Source organism: Zophobas morio, unplaced genomic scaffold (genome assembly GCF_036711695.1).
Source record: "Zophobas morio isolate AGI-343-1 ecotype UQ-CSIRO unplaced genomic scaffold, CSIRO_AGI_Zmor_V1 ptg000021l, whole genome shotgun sequence".
NCBI classification, from domain to species: domain Eukaryota; kingdom Metazoa; phylum Arthropoda; class Insecta; order Coleoptera; family Tenebrionidae; genus Zophobas; species Zophobas morio.
This window is the reverse complement of record NW_026972126.1, coordinates 13,154,772-13,168,241: the sequence shown is the minus strand read 5'-3', so window position 1 is coordinate 13,168,241 and position 13,470 is coordinate 13,154,772. Positions and strand designations below refer to the sequence as shown.

General features: G+C 30.1%; 1 protein-coding gene across 1 annotated transcript in view; it reads right to left on the bottom strand.

The window, feature by feature from the left end:
- Positions 1–558: 558 nt before the first annotated feature.
- LOC135132913 (voltage-dependent T-type calcium channel subunit alpha-1H-like) overlaps positions 559–13,470 on the bottom strand; it is a 111,132-nt gene continuing 98,220 nt past the window's right edge. Inside the window, exon 4 of the mRNA XM_064061131.1 lies at positions 559–599. Coding sequence (XP_063917201.1) covers positions 559–599 — 41 coding nt within the window. The remainder of the gene's footprint in view (positions 600–13,470) is intronic.

Here is a 13,470-nt window from a genome sequence, read left to right as displayed (position 1 = left end):
TAAAAAACGCGTTTACGTTAGAACAAACTTCAACGCCGCTTTCCGATTCACTTAACAAAAATTTGTAAGTTCAAGACAGCATTAAAAAATCATCACAACGCCATCAAATCTTTACGTGTACGTAACCTCGGCTCTAATCCGCGGTTTTAACGGTGATTGCCGCCCCCATAAAGCCCGGCGATAAATTTCGCAATTGTCAAAATCAGGCTCGCCCGTTTTAAGTGTCATTAGCATAGTAAAACTTGCATAATCTGTCGGACGAAAGTTAATATGCCCGTACGACACGCTCGGCTCCGGCACATGGTGCCAGTAATCCCGGAACACAACATAATTCCGGGTTATAATAAATAATCTCTTCGTGAGCGGTACGATGTAACGAATAGAAGGGGCGCTCAACAAGTAGGGCTGTCGACACCGAAACCATTCAGGAAAACCGCCCTCATTCCGTTGTTTCAGCCGTTGACAGCATAATAATTGAAAAAGTTTTTAGGTGTTTTAATGAAAATGTCGAGACCGGCGTATCTATACGACCGGAAATACGGCCGGTTATGGTCGGTTTTAACCGACGGCGGCGGCGGCGAGCTCGAGGGTCGAGGGTGCTGCAAGCCAGAAGGGACAAGGGTCCTAGAGTTCACCACTAATATTATTATTATTATCATTAATAATGTTTCAGCATGTTGTTATTTTCATATCTGTAGTGTTGGTTGTTGTTGTTATTAATTAAGATCCACCAGTGACCCGGAAATGACTGGCATTTATTATTACGGGTACTAAGACCAAGTAATAACATTCATTCATTAGATTAATACAAAACTTTTGAGATCCTAGAATTACAGCATACAAATTCGTCTCTCTGATTGCTATATAGTAGGAGCAAAAAGATCAGGTCAGGTCACATTCAGAACCCTTTCTTCTATGTAGGCAGATCAACTTCAAGTCTGGTACAATTTTTTTGGTCGCATTAAGTTTAAGTACCTACATTAATAATAAATAAATTCATTTTGTTTTTACTTTCCAAACGTAAGCTAAGACAATACTGTAATAGGGTCCATCCGACGAATGACTACCTACTTTCATGTTTTCTCCACGTTTCATGACCCTTTGAGTGCGAAAATATAAGTCTCTGGTTTCAGTCCGTCTGTCTGTCTGTCTGTGTCGATTTTTATTAAACAAATAATCCCTGTAGCCCTTTGGCCAATTATTGTCAAATTTTGTATGTGCTTTGTCACGCTAACCAAAATTTGTAGAGTCATCCCCACCAACACTTAAATGACATAAACACTGTAGTTGTGATTTTTGAATCCGCCTTGATTTTTATCAGAATTGCTTTACAAAAATTTGTGTTCAATACTTTGCCAAGACTATTACAATCCAAGGGTGCCTTGTGCACAGAGATATGGACAGTATTAATATTATTATATTTAAAGCAGATAACCAAAATACGAGGTAATCAACAAAACCTGTTTGAGTGGGTAATAGAATTAACTAGTTTTGAGAAATTTTAATTCAGATTAAAGGTTGCTGTCAAACAAGTCGACTGTAACGATGACAAAAATTCAAGCAAAATTTGTTCATAAACAACTGAAAGAGTACTTGTTGTGTCCTGATATTATCATATTAATAGTACATGCTTAACTTCGACATTTTATGTTTATACATTGAAAGAATTCGGCTATTAAGCACGTACAGATGCTGGTTGACCAGAACAAGCGGCGGCGACAGATAAAAAATGTCTTAAAAGAAAATGAAATTTGATTGAAGAAATGGAAGACTAACCATTATCTATTAAGCTACAACACTCTCAATATTATTTTAATATTATTATTTCAACAGTCCAAGATCCTTAAGAGGAGGCTCATGGAATTTTCAATAAAAATAATGAAAACATTCTTTATGATGTAAAATACGAAAAAAACGTAATTTTATTAAAGTAAAACTGGTAAGACTGCCCGCAACTAATGCGTGAATACCTCCGGCTTACTTTTTAATTTCTTAGTGACTGAAATCCACCTTTTATTCTTTTTTTAGAATAATCATAACAACCAGTAGTCATTAATCGTCGTGCATTATCATTAATAAAACAAGCTGTTATTTGCCATCTTTAATTTTTTTAGTAGCTCTTAAAATAAGAGCGATTTTGGCAAATCACATACCCTCTAAGAAAAGAGAGGGTGGGTGGGCGGGGCTAGTACTTGCATAGATAAGACTGATTTTGGCAAATCAAATACCCTCTAAGAAAACAGAGGGTGGATGGGTGGAGCTAGTACTTGCTATGATAAGACTGATTTTGTCAAATGAAATTTTGTCCAATTATTAAAAAAAAAAACAACCATATTTTTGTACATTCGAACTGAAATGGTACTAATTAAACATGATCATGGGCGAGAGAAATATTAAATAAAAGTTCTATTACTAGTTATTGTGATAATGAATGTGTTGTTTAGTTGTTAAACGTATCAAAAGAGCCAATTTTAAAATCATAATGACTCCACCAAAATGTGAGAAGGAATTTTAATAGCGAAGAGTTAATCCGCCATTTTCCCGACATCCGGCATAACGCAAGAGCAGTTTTTTTAAACGGTTTATCGTCGTCTTCTTTTTAGTATTTTTGTGAAATTAAAAAAAAAAAATTAAAAAAATGATGATGGCAGATTGTTTTTAAGAACTTATATTCAAAATTTCATATCAAGAAGTGTGTTAATAATGGTAATATTATTCATTCACAAATGAATTAACAGGGTAAATCACAGAGAATATTTGAGTTTGTTTTGGAAACGAGTGAGTTCTGTCTCCATCATTTCGTTAAACGTTTCTAACTCGGAAGTTTAATTGTAATTTACATTTGAGTTAATATATATTTTGAATATGAAGCCATAAAGTAGTTTCTCCTGTAGTTACTTTTTGTAGTACACTTCGAAGTTCAGCTATTTAATTCCATGGTATTCCACCTGAGTCTATCAATTATGTAAGCTAATCAACAGAAATATATACATATAAGTATTCAAGAGAAGATTCTGAGGAATTTAAATACAGCTCTGGCAATAATCTGAATGAAGCAAAATTTTAAAATAATGAGAATGTTTTAATTATTTCTACCAATAGAAAACCAAAAATCCTGAATGAATTTTACTTCCCGAGCGTAAGCCAAGGAAGTATAGTAATCCGTCTGTCTGTCTGTCTGTCTGGTGTTTGTAATCTGTAGAGAGCGGATTTTATGAAATTTGCATATCCGTTATTTTTTGCATATAAGTCTTGATATTTAATATGTGAACGAATCATGCTAATTAAAAACGAATACAGCTATAAAAAAATTGCATATTTGCATATATTTGCCTTCTGCTGCATATTTCACGTAACGGGTGCATATTTTGCATTTTTATCAATTTTTGTGCCAATTTGAAAAAAAAAGATTGTTATTCTATCGGCATGTATCTAGAAAGACGAAATTTCATTAATCATATTGCAAATATTGTCCTGATGTTCAAATAACTAGTAAAGGTTTGGGTTTTATGGTAGTTTGGAGAATCCATTGGGTGTTAAGCCATTCTTCCAGGTAAATTTGGGCCCTAATTACTTTTGGAAATACCATTCATTCCCAATATTTTTGTTCGTTACTTAAGTGTATTAATGGTATGTGTTATGGTGGTTGAAGGGACGTTACCCTATTACTTTTCATCGTGAGTTTGCATTTAAAGCATTTAAAGCGATACATGTGTGTTAATATATCGAAGATAACTCAAATTAATTTATGGATTAAACCTTTTCCTGAACATATTCTTCAAGAAGGAACTGTTTTGTCGCATCTGCTCTAAACCGGTAAGGATTTTTATATCTGTGGACGTAGTACACAGTTTTTCTATACCAAATATACTTTAGAATCATCGGAAAACTTTTGGTTAGAATATTTCGAAAAATATTTAAAAATAAATTGTTACCAAAATAGTAATTAATACTAATTTTGTAATTTGTAAATAAATTTAGTTCTGTTATTACGCTTTTTTTTAGTTTTTGGAGCATATGCAGCTGCATATCTCTGCATATATTAAGAAAGTTACTGCATATTTGCATAAATTTGGTGCATATCATATGATCATATTTCCCAAAATTTTGCTGCATATTTTCCGCTCTCTAGTAATCTGTATCCACTTTTATTAGACACGTAATCTCCGAAACTGCTGGACCGATTTTTATCAAATTTTGTGTGTAAGTATATTCGTATTAGAAATATCATGTAGGTGGTTAAATGCTAACCAAAATTTTGCTAATCATCCCCACTAACAATGTGATAACGTCACTTCAAAGAATTCTATGTTTATTTGAAGGAACTGTTACACAATAATATAAAGGTGGTGTACAAATGCACTTTAAGCTTATTCCTAACCGTCCAAATTTTTGCAAAAACATAATGCACGGTATAATAACACTTTACCATTAGCGTAAGGCATCCCGGTGGTGGTATAGTAGTTACGAGTCACGAATGCGAACCGGACGTCGCGCGTTCGATTCCAAATTTGACCTTTCGTTTTTCTTTTTTTTTTTCTCTCGTTTCCTCTCGCATTGTGTATAATGTTTTTGACGTCTTAACAAATTTTTTATTGATGAAATTACTCCACTTTCTCGAAAAGGTTAGAACAAGCACCTCTTCACTTAAAAATCTAAAACATTCTCGGGGGCGCCAAATATATTTTTTAAAGAATGTGCAAGGGTCACAGTGGTCTTTTTTAATAATGTAAAACCTTCTCGGAGGCGTCAGATGTATTTTTTTTTTAATGTGAAACCTTCTCTGAGGTCCCATTTGTCTTTTTAAAAATATAAAACCTTCTCGGGGGCGCCAAATGTGTGTTTTTTTTTAATGTGAAACCTTCTCGGGGTCCCATTTGTATATTTTAAAAAATGTAAAACCTCCTCGGGGTGCCAAATGTTTTTTCTTTTTTTTTAATATGAAACCTTCTCGGGGCTCCCAACACGCCTTTTTTAAAAATGTAACACCTTCTCGAGAACACAAATGTGTTTTTTTTAAATGTGAAACCGTCTCGGGGTCCCATTTATCTTTTTTAAAAAATGTAAAACCTTCTCGGAGGCGCCAAATGTATTTTTTTTTATGTGAAACCTTCTCGGGGATCCCATTTGTCTTTTTTAAAAAATGTAAAACCTCCTCGGAGCGCCAAATGTTTTTTGTTTAGAATATAAAACCTTCTCGGGGCTTCCAACAGGCCCTTTTTAAAAATATAAAACCTTTTCGGGGCCTCAAATGTGTTTTTTTTTAATATGAAACCTTCTCGGGGGTCTTAACTATCTTTTTTAAAAATATAAAACCTTCTCTGCGGCCACAAATGTATTTTTTTAAGAATGTGAAACTTTCTCCGGGGGTCCCAACTGTCTTTTTTAAAAATGTAAAACCTTCTCGTAGGCGCCAAATGTGTTTTTTTTTATGTGAAACTTTCTCGGGGATCCCATTTGTCTTTTTTAAATATGTAAAAGCTCCTCGGGGCGCCAAATGTTTTTTTTTTTATATGAAACCTTCTTGGGGCTCCCAACTGGCCTTTATTAAAAATGTAACACCTTCTCGGGACCACAAATGAGTTTTTTTTTTAATGTGAAATCGTCTCGGGGTCCCATTTGTCTTTTTTAAAAAATGTAAAACCTTCTCGAGGTCGCCAAATGTTTTTTTTTAGAATATAAAACCTTCTCGCGGCTCCCAACGGACCTTTTTTAAAAATGTAAAACCTTTTCGGGCCTCAAATGTGTTTGTTTTTAATATGAAACCTTCTCGGATGTCTCAACTATCTTTTTTAAAAATATAAAACCTTCTATGGGGTCCCAAATGTATTTTTTTAAGAATGTGAAAACTTCTCGGGGGGTCCCAACTGTTTTTTTTTTTTTTAAATGTAAAACCTTCTCGGAGGCGTCAAATGTATTTTCTTTAATGTGAAACCTTCTCGGGGGTCCGATTTGTCTTTTTTAAAAAATGTAAAACCTTCTCGGGGCTCCCAACAGGCGTTTTTTAAAAATGTAAAACTTTCTCGGGGCCTCAAATGTGTTTTTTTTTTTAATGTGAAACCTTCTCGGGGGTCTCAACTATCATTTTTAAAAATATAAAACCTTCTCTGGGGCCCCAAATGTATTTTTTTAAGAATGTGAAACCTTCTCGAGGGGTCCCAACTGTCTTTTTTAAAAATGTAAAACCTTCTCGGAGGCGCCAAATGTATTTTTTTTTAATGTGGAACCTTCTCGTGGGTCCCATTTGTCTTTTTTAAAAAATGTAAAACCTCCTCGGGGCGCCAAATGTTTTTTTTTTTAGAATATAAAACCTTCTCGAGGCTCCCAATAGGGCTTTTTTAAAAATCTAACACCTCCTCGGGACCTCAAATGTGTTTTTCTTAAAGTGAAACCTTTTCGGGGGTCTCAACTGTCTTTTTTAAAAATATAAAACCTTCTCTTTGACCCCAAATGTATTTTTTTTAAGAATGTGAAACCTTCTCGGTGGGTCCCAATTGTCTTAAAACCTTCTCGGAGGCGCCAAATGTATTTTTTTTTAATGTGAAACCTTCTCTGAGGTCCCATTTGTCTTTTTTAAAAATGTAAAACCTAATCGGGGGCGCCAAATGTTTTTTTTTTTAATGTAAAACCTTCTCGGGGCTCCCAACTGTCTTTTTAAAAAATATAAAACCTTCTCCGGGGCCCCAAATGTCTTTTTTTTTTAAGAAGGCGAAACCTTCTTTTTTCTTTTACAATATACTGTTTTTACTCCAGAGGTTATCACGAAAAAGTTAAATTCCACAAAATCAAATTTTATAATTTTTCAGACGCGAGGGAAATTTTGTCGAAATGAACTTTCAACAAATTTTTTCATTCATTTTGCAAACACATAAATTGAAATTTAAAGTTTTAAAACTGCACACTTGTAAGTAATTCTAAAAATATGAATACACTGATAAATCATAAGTATAGACTCATAATAAGTACATATTTTACATATTTTGTATAGGATTTATTCGGCAAAATTTTAAAACGACGTCATTAATTTTTTAGGGGGGATAAATGGATAAATTTTAGTTAATGATTTACTATGCTTACGACAACCGCAAAACATTTGCAAATTTTCAGAGCAGTCGGTTTTGAAACTTCAAAATTGATTGTAAAATGTTAGACAATTTTTTTCCAGAAAACTCAACACGGATTCATAAACCACAAGTACAGGTGTACTCATTTATAGTCTAGGGGCCATGAAACGTCAAGAAAACATAAAAGTAGCTCATCATCATATGGATTTTTTTGCAGTATAACCATCGACTAAACAAACTACTGAAACCTATTACCCGGCGTGAACTTCGCCCTCACTGCAACCACCTCATAAGAACTCAAACACTAACCTTTGAAAATTCCAATTAAGTGAAAACAGCTGACGTAAGGGCTGCAAATATATCATCTTGATGCAAATACAGCCATCTAAATTAATTGCCGAGGCTGTTTGTGTCGAAATGCATATCTCTTTGTGTACTTACACGGATATGCTCGCTAAACCCACCCGGAACCTCATCCGGAATTTACAGAATACGAACGGCGTTCTGAGCATCTGTCGACAAACAAACACGACGCACGTTTCCCTTATTATGTACTTCGGTGTCGTAAATCAGATGGGGTTATGCGAAATTTAAGGAGAACGAGCTTTTTCGGGGGTCTTATTTTGCCGTGATTAATTCACGAATTAAGGTGGATGCGCTTTTTCTGGCAGGGTTTAGGGTGCTTAATGTGGGGTAATAAATTTTATTGCAATGAAATATGATGCACTTTATATGGACTTCTTATTTTTTAAGTAGATCAAGTTGAAAAGCGGCCCTAAGTATGACTTCCATTTTACTTAAGTGAAAAATATACCTTCAGATGCGTGTTTCTAATAAACCGGTAATAAATCTGCTGATAGATGACCCACCCTCATTTCTCTCAGCCGACTTAAAAATAATCGTCCCCGAAACACGCGTTTAGCATATTTTATTAATGATCATCTTGTTCGACTGATACTTTATTATCCCTTTTCTTTGACACGCGATTTATCCCAAATAATAAATAACGCCTCATCCTCGTAATGAGTTTCACGCGCACGACTGCGCAAAATATGGAATAAAATACTGTCGATGAACAACAAAATGCCGATAAATTTAAAGTTTAAATTGAATAGAAACCGTCAGAAAAATGTGAAGAGATAGCTCGAAAACGACGATCGTTTGATGGGGTTCTAACCCTAAAACCCCTGTCTTCTGAGAGCTCATAAGGAATTATTCAAAATCTATTTCTAGCCCGGAAATATATGTCAGCCCTTTGTGTGTGAGTATTGAGTATGAAGGCTTGTCGTATCGGAGTAAGCGGCGATGGACATTTGCACTCGAGAGCGCTGAGGTAAGGGTAATTTGGATTCATTTATACCCTTTGTTAGTGTCAGTTTATATCACGCTTACTTTAATAACAGAAATATTATTTAATATGTACAATATATTATACTCCTGTACTTGTGGTGTATGAAACCGTATTGAGTTTTTAGCCTAGACAGACAGATTTTTGGAAAAAAAAATCAAAAGTATTTAATATTATGCAATTTAACTTTGAAACTTCAAAACCGAATTCTCTGAAATCTTGTAAAAGTTTTAAGATTGTCGTAATTCCGGTAAATCGTTAATAAAAATTTATTCGTTTATCCCCTCCAAAAAATTTGGTGACGTCATCTAAAAATTTTGCCGAATTTCCTCTGTGGAATTATTATTTGGAAATCTAGTACTGTTACTATTAGTATTACAATGCATATATCCAAATTGATACACGTGTCCTTATGATATCATATCACTAAAAATAAAATTCGCAAAACCAAATCTTACAATTTTTCAAAAAATTTGGATTTATTTATTACCTTCGACCAATTTTTTTAAATCGCAAATTTTTGTTTTTCGTTTTATTTCATGGTTCGATTATTACACTTTTCAATGTTTTGGTTTCATAATTTGTCACTTTTTCAACTTTAGTCTTTTCAATTTTTCAATTTCTCTACATCCAAAATTTTCGGATTTTCGTTTCGGTTTACAATTTTTCGATTTCAAAATTTTCGATTCTTTCGTTTCTCAATTTTTCAATTTCTACTTTTACAAATTTTCCAATTTTTCTTTTATTAAATTTTTCGATAATTATTCAATTTATTTTTTTTATTTTCCCGATTTTTTTTTTCTGAATTTTATATGGAAATTTTTGATTTTTTCATTTCCTTTATTTTTTCAATCTTTCTTTCGATTTTATAATTTTACATTTATTCAAATTTAAAAAATTTTCATTCTTCGAATTTATTTTGAATGATTTGATTTTACAATATCGTTTTTTAAGTTTTTCGGTTTTTATTCTTCCTATGTTTCAATTTTTCGTTCTTTCAATTTTTAAATTTTTCAAGGTTTCCTTTTATACTTTTCGTTTTTTCAGTTTTGATTTTTCAATTTGACAGTTTTGTAGTTTTTCAACTTTTTTGACCCGACAAGTTGAAAAATGTAAAAATTAAAAATCAAAAAATTAAAACAGGAAAAAATGGAAAAATCGTCTCCTCAATTTTTCAAGTACTTGATTTATATTTTTTCATTTTCAACATTATTTAATTTTTATGTTTTCGATTTTATATAAACATTTTTCGGTTTTCATTCCTTTTATTTTTTCAAAGTTTCTTTCGATTTTATAATTTTTCATTTATTCAAATTTTAAAAATTTTCATTCCTCGAATTTATTTTGAATATTTTGATTTTACAATATCGTTTTTTAAGTTTTTCGGTTTTTATTCTTCCTATTTTTCCATTTTTCGTTCTTTCAATTTTTAGATTTTTCAAGGTTTTCCTTTTATACTTTTCGTTTTTTCATTTTTGATTTTTCAATTTGACAGTTTTGTAGTTTTTCAATTTTTTTGACCCGAAAAGTTGAAAATTGTAAAAATTAAAAATCTAAAATCTAAAAAATCCGAAAAAATGGAAGAATCTCTCAATTTTTCAAGTAGGAATGTCAATTTTTTCATTTTCAAGATTAATTAATTTTTATTTTCTGGATTTTATGTGAAAATGTTTCGGTTTTTCATTCTTTTTATTTTTTCAATGTTTCTTTCGATTTTATAATTTTTCCCTATTTCGATTTTACAATATCGATTTTCAAGTTTTTCAGTTTTTATGTTTTCTATTTTTCAATTTTTCGTTTCTTCAATTTTCAGATTTTTCAAAGTTTCATTTTATATTTTTTCGTGTTTCCATTTTTTATTTTTCAATTTTGCCGTTTTTCAGTGTTTTTGTTTAGAAAACCTAAAAAATTGGAAAAAGTGGATTATCCGAAAACTGCAAATCGATGAACTGAAGGAACGCAAAACTAAAACATTGAAAAACTAAAAATCGAATAACTTAAAAACCGAAAAAAAATGAACAAAAAAATTTAAAAAAAAATAAAATCGAAAAATTATAGAATCGTTAAAATTTTAATTTGAAAAATTGCAACACTGAAGGATCGAAAATTTTAAAAATTAAATTTGGAGAAATTGAAAAACTAAAAGTCGTAACATTGAAAAATTGAATAAATAAAATGAAAAAGTGAAAAACTGTTAAAATTTTTACTACAATTACAAATTCAAAATAAAAACTAGAAAAACTGCAAATCAAAAATTGTAGAAACGAAAAATTGAAAAATCGAGAAACTGATAAATCTGAAAATGAAAAAACGAAAAATTAAAAACCTAAAAGTTGAAAAATCGAAAAACTGAAATCCGAAGAATTGAAAAATACAAAAACTGAACATTTTCACACTGGAAAAGAGAAAAATTATAGAATGAGAATTAAAAATCTGAAAAACCGAAAAAATTAAGAAAATAAAAAGTCTAAACAGAAAATTGCAAATCGAAAATTTGAAGAAGTGAAAAATCGAAAAATTAAAAACCCATGAAATTACGAATCGAAAAATTCTAAAAATCTCAAAATTGAGGCATTGAAAGTTGGAAAACAAAGAACAGGAAAATTTTAAAATGAAAACCCGAAGAAATGCACATCCTAAAATTAAAGAAACAAAAAAAATGATAACAATAAAGAAACTAAAAACCAAAACGAATAATTGTAAAAAGAAAAATTGCAAATTTTCGCATTAGAAAAAAGAAAAATTAGAAAATCGGCAGTGGAATTTCAAAAAATTGCAAAAATAAGGGAAATAAAGAAACGAAAAATTGGAAATCGAGGAATTGAAAAATAGAAACATTTAACATTTATACAGTCGAAAAAAGAAAAATTATAAATCGGAACAAAAAAAATTTTAAAAAGAAAGAAAATTTGAAGGAATGAAAAATTGAAGAATCCAAGAATTGGAGAAATGAATAATTGAAAATTCGAAAGATTGAAAAATTAAAAATTGAAAACTCATGAAATTACAAATCGAAAAAATTTCACAAATCTAAAAACTGAAACAACAGAAGTTAGAAAATCGAAAAACTAAAGAACCAAAAAATAAAAATTATTGAAAAATTGCAAACCATAAATTTGAAAAAACAAAAAATTGAAAAAATTAAAATTGAAAAACCAAAAAATTATAAAATCGGAACGTTGAAATATCGACAAATTGTAAAAATAAAGGAACTAAAAAACCTATTCGAAAAACTGAAAATCAAAAAATGAAAAATACAAAACTTGAAAATTTTCGCACAGGAAAAAAGAATAATCATAAAATCGGAACACCGAAATTTTGAAAAATTATAAAAATAAAGAAAATAAAAGTATAATAAAAGTATCGGAAAATTCAAGAAAAGAAAACTTGAAAAATTGAATATTTATGAAATTACAAATCGAAAAATTGCAAAAATGTAAAAATTGACACATCGAAAGTTGGAAAACCGGAAAATTTAAGAATTTTAAAATGAAAACTAGAACAATTGTATATCGTAAAATTAAAGAAATAAAAAAAATAAAAATAAAAAAATTTCTAATCGAAAATTTGTAGAAGCGAAAAATTGAAAAATTTAAAATTGAAGAACCGAAAAATTATAAAATCGGAACGTAGAAAAATCGAAAAATTGCAAATCAAAAAAATGAAAAATCCAAAACCTGAAAATTTTCACTTTGGAAAAAAGAAAAATTATAAAATCGGAACATTGAAATTTCGAAAAATTGTAAAAATAAAGGAAATAAAAACCATACCGAAATATTACAAAATTCAAAATTTAAGAAATGAAAAATTGAAAAACTGAAAACTCATGAAATTACAAATCAAAAAATTGCAAAAATTGAAAAATTGACACACCAAAAGTTGGAATTGCAAATCGAAAATTTGAAGAAACGAAAACTTGAAACAATAAAGAAACTAAAAACCAAATCGAAAAATTGCAAATCAAAAAAATAAAAAATACAGAAATTGAAAATTTTCACCTTGGAAAAAAGAAAAATTATTAAATCGGACAACTGAAATTTCGAAAATTCATGAAGTCGAAAAATTGCAAAAATATAAAAATTGACACATCAAAAGTTGGAAAACCGGAAAACTAAAACATTTTAAAGTGAAAAATCAAAGAGTTGTATATCGCAAAATTAAAGCAATGAAACAAATAAAAATAAAAAAATTGAAAATCGAAAATTTGAAGAAACGAAAAATTGAAAAAATCGTAATTTAAGAACCAAAAATATTATAAAATCGGAAGTTGAAAAATCCACAATTTATAAAAATAAAGACACTAAAAAACCCAATCGACAAATTCAAAATATACAAACATTGTAAATTTTCGCATTGGAAAAAAGAAAAATTATAAAATCGGGACATTGAAATTTCGAAAAATTGTAAAAATAATGGAAATAAACCCAAAGAAACATTGCAAAAAAATTACATAAAGCTAAAAATTGAAACATCAAAAATTGGAATAGCGAAAAACTGAAAAAACTGAAATTAAAGAAACAAAAAATTATAAAATCGGAAAATTGAGAAATCGAAAAAATTTCAAAATAAAGAAACCGAAAAAACTAGAAAAATTGTGCAAATCGAAAAAAAAAACTTTTACTTTCGAAAAAAGAAAAATTATAAAATCGGAACATTGAAATTTCGAAAAATTGTAAAAATTAAGACAATAAAAACCAAAACAAAAAATTGCAAATCGAAAATTTGAAGAAATGAAAAATTGAAGAATCTAAAAATTGAAGAAACGAAAAATTGAAAAAATGAACAAAAGAAAAAATTGAAAAATTGCAAATCGAAAAATTGAAATATTAAAAACTAATTTTCCAAGAAGAGGGCTCTGTTGGGCTGCACTTCAGGGGAGAGGGAAGTTCTATCGAAATAACCTTCGAACATTTTTTTTCGTGTAATTACTGTTGTTTTGTCCCTTTTGTAGTAATGCTAAAATTTTATGACGAAATTATATAATGTTTTAAATAGGATCGAGTTCAAATGAGCTTTTCAAATTTGATAGTGCACTTGTCCGTTTTACCAGGTAAAGAA